Below are 15,153 nucleotides of genomic sequence, written 5' to 3'. Positions count from 1 at the left end.
TTGCTGCTAAAAATGATTTTGCAAGCTACTAAACCACTGGGAGTACTAAGGACTATATGCACAGATTTTATATTTATTTAAAAGATTAACAATACAAAGCTGGATGTGACATTTTCAAGTTTTATAATAAATAATTACAATGTTGGGGTCAAAGTTTTATGGCTTTTTATGAATTGAAAATGTTTTACTGGATCAGAAAAACCTAAAACTTTACAATAGGTTTTAACTTTAAAGCCCAAAGCTTTCAAAATGTAAGACCTTTCCTGGGAAATTCAGTTGAATTTCAATAGAAATTCATCATTGACAATCATTTAAATGCAGACTGATGCTTGATAAGAATCTGTCATGACTTCTTTAAAACTGAGACAAACTTCTAACTGTGAAACCCCAGGCCTTGTTTTTGTCTACGCACGAGGCTAGGGGATACCCACATCATATCACACCTGAATGCAATCACTAAAGCGTACCTGTCTGCTTTCCTGTCTGTCTTCCTGTTTCCTGCATTTCTTTGTCTCCCTCCTGCAGACCTCGGGGCCTCATCTGAACTCAGCCTCACTCATGGCAGTCGCTTTAGATCAGGACAAAGGTTGCTTCTTACTCGCTTTAGCTCTTCCTGTGTTAACAAAGGTGACAGAAGTTGCAGAAATTTGCAGACTTTCAGGACTTTCACCACTTGCATTGGTTGTATTTCATGCACTATGTTTAGCTATAAATTCTGTGCTGCATAATTTACACAGAATGTCTTGTTGGGAAAACTGCTCTGAGATTACATTAAATTGGATTCCAAAAAAGGTCTTGATTGTTAAAGTTGTATGTTTTTCCTATAAGTAGAATAGATGATAAATCAGGATGGACAAATAAAATAAATTGTAAGCAGTGTTGGGGAGTAACGGAATACATGTACCGCCATTATGTATTTAAAATACAAAATATGAGTAACTGTATTCCGTTACAGTTACCGTTTAAAAAGGTGGTATTTAGAATACAGTTACTTTGTTGAAATAAAGGGATTACACGGCGGTCTTTTTCTGTTTAATATGAAGGCAATAGGCAGAATGCTACAGGCATAGCCCTAAAGAATGTAGCTTCATGGGCAGTGTAGTCCGTGCTGCAGGGAGAATGGACTGCCATACCCGTTATGTGTCTGTGAGCGAGGGAGGGAGAAAAAGGAGAGTGGAAAAGTACGAGTTGTCACCGACCAGAAGCGGGAGCTGGAAGCATATAAATATAATAATAACCACTGCAGCCAAAAAGAGTGCCTGAATAGCCCAGTTGTAAGTAAACTGTTAAGACTCGACTGTGCACTGTGTTCGTGTTTTCCTCTGAAACAATAAGTTCCGTTGGAGCAGCCTTTCAACGCCTCTCTCTGTCTCTCGCTAGCTGTTGACCCAGACAACAAAGTAAAGCTAGTTTTCGGCTACGAGCCCGACACGGAACCCACCGTATTAGCCAGAGGTCCCTTTACTACGGTTCGGAGCCGCGACCCTGTTTTATATACGCGCGGAATAGTTTTCTATACGAGATCACTGCAAAAAGTGCAGCCTTACCTAATGTCCACCCTGCTGTTACTAATTTTATATTAAGATTTAAAAATTTAGTTGCTCTTGGTATGGCGAGTAATCTTCAGTACTAGTAATAAATCACACAGCAATAGTACATTCATGTAGTTGTGAAAAAGCACGATAATATCCTCCTAGGACCTGGCGTCCACATATGTGGACATCACATTTTTGGTTATTTAGACCCAAATACTCAATTTTGCTCTACAAGGGCCTGATATCCACTTACGAGGACATTATACTGCAACTGTTCTATCGAAATTTTAAAGGAATATCCTCATTTGTGGCTCTCATTTTTCTTAGAAACAAAAACTGGGTAAAAAAAAAAAAATCTGGTAATTCTTTGTTTTTACATTCATCGGGCCCCAATCAGCCCAAATATCAAAGAGAAATTAAAAATGCATGCTCTGGAAGAGTTCGGGTCTTAGGAGGTTAAATTAAGTAATCCAGAGTATTCAGAATACGCTACTCTCATTGAGTAACGTAACGGAATACGTTACAAAATACATTTTGGGGCATGTATTCTCTAATCTGTAGTGGAATACATTATAAAAGTAACCTTCCCAACACTGATTGTAAGGCTTCAAATGACGGCTTTAGAAACCAGCGAGTGATTTTAAATCCAGGCTATGAGTAAAACCCACCTCTGTGTATCTTTCTTATCACAGGTAAGAAAGCAGAATAATCGTCTTTGAAATCATTTCCATATCATCTTTTTTTCTAACTCATCATCTGTGGCCATTTCTTCTGAAACCTCTGCTTTAGGTTGCATTTTTCTTCCATGGCAGCCAAACACATTACAGGTGCCTAGGGAAAGTCCTGCAGGTTAAACTGGGCTAAAGAAACATTGGAAAAGGGTTTGCTGGCATAGCAACACTGGGGTGTACAATAAAACTCTGTTTTTTGTTGTTTTTGTCTTTGCATGAGTGTTATACTAGTTGGTGCAACACAGACATTAAGGAATTTTAGATGCTGAGCTGTAGAGATATCATCATAATAACAACAAGAATAAACATAATTTTGCAAACTGAGCAGTCTTTTTTAACTAATGGAACAGCAGAATGCATTTTTTCCACAAAGACCTCTTTCCTCACTTACAGTAAATCTTTTTCCCTGAAGGTCAGACCCTTCTGTGGTCACACGTTATTTTCGTTGGTTTCACTTGATATAAATTTCAACAGGGTTTTTTCCACACACTGCATGCTGCACTAATATTTTCAGTGTTGCTACTACCAAAGAATAAATATATTTGCATGAACGGGCGTGGAGCTAACAAGAAAACCCTTACATCACGTCTGTTTCCTTTAAACTGAATGGGGAACTGCTCGCTATTCTGATTACTCAATCGAGCCCTTCACACCTAGAATGACATAGTTTCCTGTCATCATCTTACCTGACATTCTCTTCTCTACTGTCCATTGCTCTGTATAATAAAATACAATGCTTCAGCTTTTTACAGATTTTCGAGTTTATAAGCAATCAAGGCCTGATATGCAGCTGCAATATGAAAACATAGCATCACATTAGCTTGTACAGACATTTGCAACAATAGTAGCCTTCCTCAGTTTTTCAGTGAATCTTCAGACACAAACTTAAACCTAACAGAGGTGATTATTCCTGATTATTCCTAAAAAAAAAAAATCCCACAGCTTTCATGATATCTAAGAGCTAATTCTCCTTTCGGATGTAACCAGGAAGGGTCCAGCTTGGAATAATGAATTTATTTATTTCAAATTCAAATTTTAATACTTACATTATTTTCAGCTTTCTAAGTCTTTATCTGCTTTTTCTTTGCAAACAAACTGTGAATTCTTGGAGGTCTTTAGGAAATTCCAGGGCTTCATTGTCTTAAATGTAAAAATGGAGGTTTGTGTAGTGAACAATCTTTTGCTTTTGGGAGATCAGCATACTCACATGGTTGCCAATTCCATTGCATTTTACTTATATTTGAAATCCTATTAATCATAATTGTCTGTCTATAATTTTTGAGTAAAACCTTTAACCCTGTGAAGACTGAGTCATTATCAGAGCTGCATAGCCCAAAACAACTTTATTGGAAAAACACGGAGAGTTTTTGATGCATTTCTGTAAGAACTATTTTTGTAACAGGAAAAAAAAAACCCTTACATATTCTCATCCACATTAGGGTTGTGATCATCACGGAGAATAACTTAAACTGCAGTTATATCATAAATGATCATGTCTGTAATCCCTTTACTTTGTCGTCTATGAGCTGGGTTACAGTGTAATTGGGGGCTTGTCCAGGATAGTTTTTACTTTGAATTGCAGTTTTGTATATATGGGAAAAATTAAGTGAAATTAAAATTTGCAGTGTGATTTAAAAGTCTCTTTTAGTTGCTTGAGTGTCCCAGTTGCCAGATTTTTTTCTTCTACTCTTTATTTACTGTTATTGTTTACCCATTACGTTTAGCTAATATTTCTATTTCGTTTGCTTGCCAACTTATTTTCACACACAATAGCTGCAATACATAGTGTCATGTGACTCAGGTAGCTGTGCATTTTCATTTAGTGTACTTAAGACTATTCACATGTGCATTGCTATTGAGTGGTTAATTATCTTCCTTATCGTGTAATTTTAACTGATATAAACTGCTGCATCTGACAGAACGTAGGCTACTCTGGGTCTTAACAGCATGCAGATGTTTCAAAATACAAGTCAGGTAATATTTTATATCTTGTGTACATGAGGATTTGCTTTGTGGTTTGGAATCTCTAGCCTCATGATAGTTCACTGGCCACTCAGAAGCCAGGAACTCCTATACTAATCCTATAAAAATGCAGGGAATCCAACTAGGGAGATTCAATGCATACTTATTACTGCTTTGAAAGTGCATGTGTAAACATTCAGATGTTTAAACATGTAAATATCAAAACATGTAACCAACAAATGGGTACATAACTAGCCCTATACCCCTCATAAACACCTCTGTGTGCATCAAATGACATAAAAGTCTACTTCTACACTTTACACTTGTTTTTGTCAACAAATCCAATAAAAGGAACAAAAATAAGTTAGTAACATGTATAAATAGTTTCTCAAATAAAGCAACAAAAAAATAATTTAACACTGTGAGGAACCTTGGAGTAATTTTTGACCAGGTTATGTCCTTCAATGCACATATTAAACAAATATGTAGGACTGCTTTTTTCCATTTCCAGGATATTTCTAAAATTAGAAATATCCTGACTTAGAGTGACACTGAAAAACTAGTTCATGTTCATGTAAGGTCTTAAATAATCAGGCCCCATCTTATCTTAATCACCTTGTAGTACCATATCACCCTATTAGAGCACTTCGCTCTCCCACTGCAGCCTTACTTGTTGCTCCTAGGGTATTTAAAAGTAGAATGGGAGGGAGAGCCTTCAGTTTTCAGGCCCCTCTTCTGTGGAACCAGCTTCCAGTTTGAATTCGGGAGACAGACACTATCTCTACTTTTAAGATTAGGCTTAAAACGTTCCTTTTTGCTAAAGCATATAGTTAGGGCTGGATCAGGTGATCCTGAATCCTCCCTTAGTTATGCTGCAATAGGTGTAGGCTGTTGTGGGATTCCCATGATGCATTGAGTTTTTCCTTTTTAGTCACCTTTTTCACTCACTATGTGTTAATAGACCTCCTCCACAGCATGTCTTCTATCCTGTCTTCCTTCTTTCAAATGTAGCCTGGTTCTGCCAGAGGTTTCTTCCTGTTAAAAGGGAGTTTTTCCTTCCCACCGTTGCCAAAGTGCTTGCTCATACGGGGTCATATGATTGGTGGGTTTTTCTCTGTATGTATTATTGTAGGGTCTACCTTACAATATAAAGCACCTTGAGGCGATTGTTGTTGTGATTTGGCACTATAACTAATTTTCATTTTCAGTTCATAGATTGAAAAGATTTCCTGCTATTCTGAACATTTCCTGTCCCATCAAAAAAAAAAAAATTCCCAGCACTTTTTAACTTAATTTCCAGAAAAAAATACACTCTTAAAGTACTGTGCAAAAGGCTTAAGCCACTCATTACGTCTTTACATTTAACTTCAAAGAGGCCAGCTTTCTTGTAGTTTTGGTCTTGAGCAATAGTTTGAGAACTGTCAAGAAGATCTTTTAACATTTGTCTTTGATATTGGCTGTCCTGAAATTTCTTGTTTGTTAAGCCACTTCACACTGATCTATAAATCATTCGAGCCTAAAAAAGATTCCTAACTCTGGAAGAACCAGCATTGTGTCTTAACATGCAGTATATCTCAGAAAAGTGAGTACACCCCTCAACTTTTTGTAAATATTTTAATATATCTTTTCATGGGACAACATTGAAGATATGACGCTTTGATACAATGTAAAGTAGTCAGTGTACAGCTTGAATAACAGTGTAAATTTGCTGTCACCTCAAAATAACTCAACACACAGCCATTAAAGCCTAAACTGCAGGCAACAAAAGTGAGTACAAAGTGATAATGTCTAAATTGTGCCCAATTAGCCATTTTCCATTCTGGTGTCATGTGACTTGTTAGTGTTACAAGGTCTCAGGTGCAAATGTGGAGAAGAAGTGTTGAATTTGGTGTTATTTCTGCTACTGTAACAGAAACTTGCAATATCTTAGCATGGTGTGCAGTGCAGCCTTAGAAATTTGAGGAAACTGGACAAATTGAATTTGTTATTTGTTAATTTATTTATTTCAAACATGTAAACAATATGCAGGTACATTTAGAAAATAAGAGAGAAAAAAATACTATACAAAAGTCAATACATTTCAATATTGCTACCGTTTTGATTCATTTACATGTTGAAGGGACAAAGGAACAGACAAAGGAAGTGGTCGTAGGCTTACTAAGCTAGCTACAGCAGGTGAACACTATCTGAAAGTCATGTCCTTAAGACTGACCCTTTAGTTAATTCATTTAATGTTCACTGAAATCTCATCAGAATGGTCTTAGCGAAAGGGGCGCTGTCAAGAAGCCATTTGTAAAGAAAGGAAACAGGGAGAAAGGCCTAGGAATGGCAAATTAGACTAAGGAGTGGACTGAAAGTCAGTGGCAGAGTTCAGGGTGAAGAATAAAGGTTTAATACTAAATATTGGCTTTGAATCACATTAGAATTCCACTCATTTTTTGCCTAATGTTCTGTATTTCCATGTATGCTTGGACATCTTTCAGTAGCACCACAGTAAATGTCGTGCACATCCACAATTAAAAGTTAAAAAGAAACTAAATAGAAAATATTTGCTATGAAAAACAATGAGTGCTGTTTAAATGATAGAGGGATCCAAGTTCGTACAACTTATTGCAGGATGATGATATTTGAGTTCCTGCAGGCTTTATTTGTGCCTCAGCAGGCCTCCGTAGCAATACACACCGTCAAAAGTTTTAGAGTTTCCAATAAAACCTGAGATACAACCAATCCAGAAGCAACTTCAATCTGTGCAATGCGTCGCCTTGGTTTCTGTCCTGAAGAACCAGTTTCATTGAAACGATGTGCAAAAACGGGAAACGGGCTTTGAGGTGCGTGTTTGGCAGATGTGTCACAGAGGTGTTACCCAGTCAGCAACAAGAGGCACATATATTCCACCATAATACAAAGGCCATGCACGCAATGGATCAACTTTCAACTATTGTGAATCCCAACACATGGGTGATATCACAGCATTACCAGGACTGTTGTTTCTGTCAGTGCCATCACTGATGATGACCCTAACCCTGACTCTGATCCCACAGTCTATCCTCTCACTTTCATTAGTAACTTTAACCCAGAACTTTGGATGGAGGAGAATAAATTAGAAGTCTAATAGACCCTAAAATTTGATTAAACATGTTAAAATAAAAACAGACCATAAAACAGAATAAAATAAAGGCAAAGAGTGGATAACTGCATGATGACACGAGCTAGCCAGTGTCTTAACTTTGGAACACTGAAATCAGTAGTTGGAGCTCCCTCTGCTTTAATAATCTGGGAACTTAGTGCAAAGTGAGAAAATAAATTGACTCTGACTGTTATGAGTAAAAAAAAAAAAAAGTAATTTAAAAAAGAAAAATCAAGAAAAAGAAAACATTCCGATTTGGGAGGAAGTTGTAACCAATGATGACGTGGACCTCATGGGGCTGAAAGCCATTTGAACTGATTATTAAAACAAGGAATGTTCACTGGAACTCCAAATGGGGCAATGTGCAAATGAAATCCACAGCAAGCATGCTATTTCCTCCTGTCTGATTTTTTTTTATGTGGAGACATTTTTATCTTGTAAAATCTACCCAGTCACCAGCTGCCTAACCCAACCCTACCATGGAGGATGAGGGGTCGGTATTATCTCAGCCACACTCTGAGCATCCCAGCATATGTTTCCTTGCAGATCAGGACTCATTCAGCTTTTGATCTTACATTTAACTGTGCTAGTGAGCATATACAAAATAAGTTAAGAGTGTTAGTTCCAAACAGTTTATCAGGTCAGATGAATATTACGGATGAACAACCCTTGTCCTAAATATAAACCACTTAGAACAATTACTTTCTTTGGGCCCTGATTGCCAAGATTTGAAGAAAAATTAAAAAAAAAAGTCTGACTCCTTAAATGTGATGACCTCACAGGCTTTTATTAGATCAAACTATGAATCTGTACCCAACACTAATAGATCGATAGATAGGTTTATCAGCACGACGTGGCACATGTATGGCCCGCGATCAGAAACCGTCAGAGGTGGCTGTGAAATCCCAGATGCAGTGGATTCAATGGAGGTGTAATGATTTCCGTAACGGAATTGCTGGATCTAATGGTTTCTGACGCAGGGTGCCACCTCACTCTTTCACGCAGCGTGCTTTCCAGTCGTTGCTCCTCGAACCTCAGTGCACGCTTTGAGAGGTTAATGCAATTATGAAAGGTCTAATGCAAACTATTAGACCCCTCTGCAACTTCAAGTCTGACCAGCAAAAGCACAAATTTTAATAAAACAGCTGGGAGACGCAAAATTCTGCAGTGAGCAGATGATTTGGGTATGATATGCATGAGTGGGAAGCCGACCCCTCACCCTCTTCTGTGAAGTTTGATGATTTAAAGGAAACTGCACAACCACATTTTCACACCTAGATCATCGCTGCATCTCTCTCTCTCTCTCTCTCTGAGTGCATGTCTATGTCACTCTGCCACTTTGCCTCTCTCTCTCTCGCAGAGTTATAAATAAAAGCTTTCATGACAAGTCAAACAGTCGAGCCAACTTCAGGGTAAGAGAGGCACTGTCAGTCAGATCATCAGTCATTCAGTCAGGGAGGACACTGCTCAGCCAGAATCCGTTCTCAAATTGAAAACACTCGGCCCGGATTGGGAATCAAACCGAAGACTCAACTACACTCAGGGGTAATACAAACAGAGACAGGATGGCTACCACAGTGAGGGCAGCAGTCTGTCTGTGCCTCTGGCTTTTTGCCTGTCAGGTCAGAGGATCCCACATCCCAGCAGAGATGAACAGGACCATCCAGAGCCTCTTGCAGCACTATGTGAGTATTCACTGCACTTCAACTGCTACTTAGTACTTGAGTAATACTAGACTGTGCAGCTCTACAGACTTTCTGTTTCCTCCTGTTTGTCACAGTGATGCTCTTACCACAAACACACACACACACACATGCGCAAAGATGCCTTTTTAAATTTCCACTTAAGTGTGTGGTTAAAAGACCATTTTAACCCACGAGGTGCTAAATACTACACACCCAGTCTGGAGCATCTTACATACGAAACTTAATGTGAATGATATCAGGTTTCATGTGGTGATGCAGAGGCGAGCAGGGACACTTCCTGGAATGGTGGATTCAAGGATGAGACAGAGTCACATCACAGATGTGGGAGTGTCCTTGAATGCACCAGTAATGATAGAAAGCTCTAAACACAGAAACAGCTGAACTCACGCTGTCTTTTATAACTGCTGTTGCATTATTGGCCTTCTCATGTTTATCGCTGTAAGAAAAAAAAACACTTTTAAAATGTTTTTCTCTTTTTCAGACAAATTTCTCAATTTCTTTACAGTCTCCATATTTGACATCAGACACAGTATGGCCGACAGGCTTTAAACGCACCATTCGTACCACTTTCTAAAATTTTAATCTTCAGTTGTCAGTTTCAGATCAAATTCCAATTTAATCCTGGATCTTTTAGTCCAATAATTATTATATTTCACCTTTTTCCTTCACTTCTCTTATTGGTCTTTAGTCTGTCCTGAATATAGCAGCTAACCTGCTAGCAACCGGCTAGCAGGCATCCCTTCAGTGGCTTCCAGTGAAATTCAGAATTTAGTTTTAAAATGCTGCTTTTTTATATATGAAGCAAAGTAAATGAGCAGTTGCCCTCTCCAGTCAGCCAATTGGCTTTTTGTTTTTTGTTTTTTTTAACAACAGCTCGGCTGAATCATTGGTTTCTTTAAAAAACTAAAACTGAAAACCTTTTATAAGTTAGTGATTCCTTGCACCTTATTTTCTGCTCCAGTTCAAACCATGTTTGACCATGTTTGTGAGCTGGGATAAAACCCAATACCCGATGCAGTTATTATTCATTATTAACGTCAAACATGATCTGAAAATATCTTCCTTTTTTTGTCTTTTGCAGAAAATTACAAGCCGGGAAAGATTTGATGGGAAACCCGTATTTCCTAGTGACCAGAACAAAAAAATGGAGGTAAGATTCATGTGATTAATGGGAACCCGTAGTTTGTCCACAAAATGTAAAATGTCCATGCAATCCAAAGAAAAGGTTTCTTGTGGCAAATGAGAGTTTTGCTCTAACTATGGCCTTACTATAACCTCAAATGGATAGGCAGAATTTAGGAAACACACGTGTGGCTTAAGGTCCACGTGGTAAGCATCAAGGTAGCTTAGCCTAAAGCTCAGTATTAATACTGGAAACCATGCTGTATTCCATCCCTACACAAAGAAATGAGGAACTATTTCTATCCATCCACCCAGTGTCTTTGGCATCATCATCACTAAAGTGGATTTCCAGATGGTGTAAAGATAATAAAACCACCTTTTTCACTTTGACTTTTGCATGTCTATGAAAGAGTGAAGACACTGATTAGTAATCAGGCATCTTTAAAGCTGTTAGCAGGTGTATTTCTGAACTCTGGAAAGAGTCAGGATACTCGATGGAGGCAAACCTCCTGTTGAGCTCCTCCATCTTTGGCTAACAGGCACTGCCTGAGTCAGCAGCCAACTGGTATTTCCAGGTTTTGTCTTTCACATTGAGTTGAGGTTTTTGTGGGTTTTTCCTTCACTTTGCTGGCTTTGCAGGATGCCACCTTTCTACAGCTATTCTCAGTCTCCCGATCAAACTTTCACTTTTCACCAACATCACTTACAAGGCCGTTTCATGGTTGGTTTGAAGTACTGACATCAAGCCAAGAGAGCACAGAATGAAGAGCTCTGGTCGGCAGTTTTTTATGTCACTCTGTTTGAAGTTCTGTGTGGTTAGATGGCTATGAGGTTCAGGTTCAAGCTTCTGCAAATTTGGAATAAAAATGAACGTTTTTTGAGGATGTATATCTTCTAACTAATTATTAAATGTCTCATTGATATTATTGTAACGTAACTGTACTAAAACTGAAATTAAAGCAGTCAACAGCAACAAGAAAGAAAGAAAATAAAATGGAGAAAACTTGAAGCAAAACAATGGAAATTTTGTTGCACTGCCTCTTGAGGAAAAGTTAAAGATATTGCTAGTAAAAGAAGAAAAGTATCAGCGCCTTTCTAAAACTGAAATGTTCAAGTAGATTATCTTTGGTCACCACCTCCTATAGCCAGCAATATCTTCCAGCACTCAGAAACATTTTGACAGGTTAGTCATAACAGTTGGAAATTTAAAGTCAAGATGAGTTTCTATTATAGCTTAACACATGGTGGTATGCAGGGGGGAGGCTGGCATATAGTAGTTGTATGGAGGGTGGTATTTTGCATGAACTTTATGGCAACCCACCAGGTTTTCCTATTTAGAGGTTTCTTTACCACCACACCTACCCCAGTGCTGCATTTCATATATTTTAGAGATATCTAATGACTCATCTGAGCTTTAACACCATTTGCCCCCTCTCATTCGAAGGAAACGTCTTACATCTTTTAGCCTGCTTCTGTTCGGTCAGTTCATCGTGCTGTTGCCTCTCTCAGGTTTTAAAGCTCTTTAAAAACACTCTTGATGGTGCCACTGATAGTGTTTTGTCAGGGATCCCACAGCTTTTGTTGCTTCTGACATGAAAGGTTTTTGGTTGTCACCAGAAATTACCACAGATTATTCAACAAGTGTAAGTGAACCGACCAAATTGAAAACAGACACTGGGTCAAACATTGAGCCACAAACTCTCATTTCTTAGATCCAGACTAGTAGTTTCAGTCCTGTTAGCAGTGCATGGATACGACATTCAGGTTTAACAGCAGTCAATGAGTGGTATTCCCCTTTAAGGCCTTCTCTGTTAGCTTAACTGTTGTGTGGGAAACCACAGAGTTTTTTCCATTGTGTGAAAAGTTTTTAGCACCTAAGGTTGTAATGTTTGTGAAGCAATCTTGTCCTCACATCTCAGTTTTTCTGTAGGTTTATTTGCTACAAATGCATTCTGCGTTGTTTCAGTTTTTTAGCTTTTAGTACCCGAGTCCCCAAAATCTGCGAAATTCAGCATTTTGAGCATTTTCAAAGCCATATTTGCACAACCATATTAAATATTAAAAAAACATAAGCCATTTGTACTTTCATGTCATTACCTCTCTGTTTCTCTTTCTCAGACCAAGTTGATCTTCATGGGTGGTGTTTTGGAGTCGTACGAAAAGTTGCTTGGCCACATGTTGAAACAACTGCCCACTCCGAGTCCCCAGATCACCGGGAGCAACGCGCAACCTGGCTCGGCCATCACACCCGCGTCCAGCAGCACCAACAACGCAGGCTCGGTAGCGGGCAGAGATGTCAGATCAGAGCTGAATTACATCCTGAAGAAGGTCCAGGAGCTGAAGAAACGCCGCTACCATGAGGAGGAGAAGCTTCTGCAGGGATTGCAGACCCTCAGAGATATCAAGGTAGAGAGCACTCTGATTGCTTCTTGGCTGTGAAAGCCTTAACTTGACTTAGGACTTATGTAAACCCAACAGTGAGGTTTCTGTAAAGTCTATGTTGAGGATTTTGCAGTGATTAAGAGGAGCTCACAATAAGCCTCAGGATGGGTTGAGCAGCCAGTATGAATGGCTTATGTAAAGCCTGAAAAGTTAGACTTGAAAAGATTTGACCAACCTTATTGAGGGCTTATATAAGTCCTAAATTCATACGTAAGGACAAATGCCTGGGTCCTACAAATGTCTTTGGAAAGCTTACCCTCTGAACATCCAGAGCAAGTCCCTGGCTGGCCATCTGGGGTTTTGTTTTAGTGAAAAACAGGCAGATTTTGAGGATTTCAGATCATGTCTCATTCATTTTGGCAATACAGTTTTTGTGTTAAAGACTTTTGCATTTGGTATAAAACAGACAAAAAGAGAGAACTCATACCCTAACCTTAGATTAGTTGTCAGTGACCTGCAGGATATTACGAGGTTTAATAATGCATCCACAAGGATTTAAATAGAAACTAGGAAAAGAAAAGGCAGAGAGAAAGTTAATTTAGGGCCTAGGTGAGACTTGAAATAAGGTCTTATTTAGGGCTTAAAATAATGTGTTTTTTGCAGGTCTTAAATTTGTGATGCTTACACCACAGGACGATGTGCCTTAGTTATTCTAAAAGCTCACAAAGGTCTTACATTATTTAAGGGTTTTAAATGTTGATGTCATTGTGCTGAATCTTAACAAAGGTCCTCTCTGTGTGATCGTTATCATTAATGTCAAACTTGCCTTTGTCTCTCTCTCTCCTGTAGATGAACGACCGCATCGTCCAGAGCAAAGCACTTTGGCAGCTGCCACAGCTGTACGAAGAGGCGAGCTCGCTCCCCGAAATCAAGATCCAGAGGAGACGCAGACGGCGGAGGCAAGCAAAGGCTAAAGATCGCACCAGAGCCTAAAATGCGACCTAAAGGGCATAAAGAGAAATAACAGTAAAACAAGGATGCAGGATGTTTAAATTATACAAGACCAAAAGATTCTCAAACTGAAACAAGTGTGTCTAGTTGTTAGGATTTTGTATTCTATTGAAAATTTTCATCTATATTTATATTTAAATTAACAGTGAACCAGCAGCCTAAGCCTTTTAAGATCATAGTCTCAGAAAGATATTTTTATATAACGTTTGGTGTGTGATACTTGAAACCAGCATAAAAGTTTGATCCTGTGGAATATTTTCACTGAAGGATCCAGAGATTATACCTAATTGTTTTCAACGTGGAGTTTCACCCGGTGGAAATATTTGATTTAATGTTGTTGTTTTTTCTCGGCTTTAAAAACTTCACATTGTTAAAAACCCACAAAACAAAGATATGTTTAATAGTGCTTAGAGTTTATTTTTTACTGAATATTTTGTAAATTTAGGTCATTTCTTTCTTGTATTTTTTTTAAGTTAAAAAACCCTGAATTCTTTCTGAGTGAAACTCCCTCTTGTTGCACTGAGATTGGACTGCGGTGGAGAAACGGGCGGTTCCACTGATAATTACTGATAGGTAGTTTTCCAGATTTATCACATTTTGTTGAGGAATTACATTTATGCAAAGTAAATGTGTGAAATCCCGTTTACGTGACAAATTTAAGTTTTCACGTGATTGTATTCTATAAGTTGATTTTTTGTCTCAATGGGAACCCTGACCTAGCTTCTCCACTGCAGTGCCAATGAGAGCTGATGGTGATGATGTTTACAGTACAAAGTACTTCAGTGTACTACTATTCCTCTGAACAGTCAGGTTCAGTACTGTAGTACTTCAATTTCTTTGTAGTTGAAGTACTAAAACCTTCAGGATGTTTTTTTTTATTTTTACTGACATATTGTAGTTTTCTTTATTTATTTTGTATTTAAGTTGTTGATTGTTGATTATTTATTATTAATTTATTGATTGGCAGATGCACCTGAATAAAACAGAATGACGCTGATTATGGCTCATGTGCAGTTTCTTATAGATTTAAGTTCTTGGTTGTAAAGATTTTGGTTTTGGTTTTCCAAAAAACACTTTTCCTGCAGCTGGATGTAAAACATCATGAGGAAGGAAAGGTGTGATGCAGAATTTATAGGAACAAGCTCAGAGAATCATGAGTCATGACTTTTAATCCACTGATTCCTGTTGCTGAACACAAATTTTTACTTTATTATTATTATTTTGTCCCTGAACATGACTTTTTATCAGTGGAGAGGAGGCGGAGGAGCGAGTTGCCTCACGCCACAGAGCTAAAGTCATGCATGTCTCCGTTTTTTGCACATCATTTGTTTGAAGTTTAAGCACCAAACCAGGTTAACTCTAAAAAAAATTCCCTTCCCATTTTCTCTGCATATATATATACAGTGGCTTGCAAAAGTATTCGGCCCCCTTGAACTTTTCCACATTTTGTCACATTACAGCCACAAACATAAATCAATTTCATTGGAATTCCACGTGAAAGACCAATACAAAGTGGTGTACACGTGAGAAGTGGAATGAAAATCATACATGATTCCAAACATTTTTTACAAATAAAT

The 15,153-nt window shown here is 38.2% G+C and overlaps 1 protein-coding gene and 1 pseudogene across 1 annotated transcript; one reads left to right on the top strand and one right to left on the bottom strand.

The window, feature by feature from the left end:
* Positions 1-15,153, bottom strand: part of LOC134615929 (NACHT, LRR and PYD domains-containing protein 14-like) — an 851,239-nt pseudogene that overhangs the window by 709,533 nt on the left and 126,553 nt on the right.
* On the top strand, positions 8,921-13,558 carry LOC134616022 (interferon gamma-like). Its single transcript, XM_063460792.1, has 4 exons — positions 8,921-9,040; positions 10,143-10,211; positions 12,302-12,589; positions 13,415-13,558. The coding sequence occupies exons 1-4, from the start codon at positions 8,921-8,923 to the stop codon at positions 13,556-13,558; spliced, it is 621 nt and encodes a 206-aa protein (XP_063316862.1).

Source organism: Pelmatolapia mariae, linkage group LG17, assembly GCF_036321145.2.
Source record: "Pelmatolapia mariae isolate MD_Pm_ZW linkage group LG17, Pm_UMD_F_2, whole genome shotgun sequence".
Taxonomy (NCBI): Eukaryota; Metazoa; Chordata; class Actinopteri; order Cichliformes; family Cichlidae; genus Pelmatolapia; species Pelmatolapia mariae.
The sequence above is the reverse complement of the archived record's forward strand: the minus strand, read 5'-3'. Positions and strand labels throughout refer to the sequence as shown.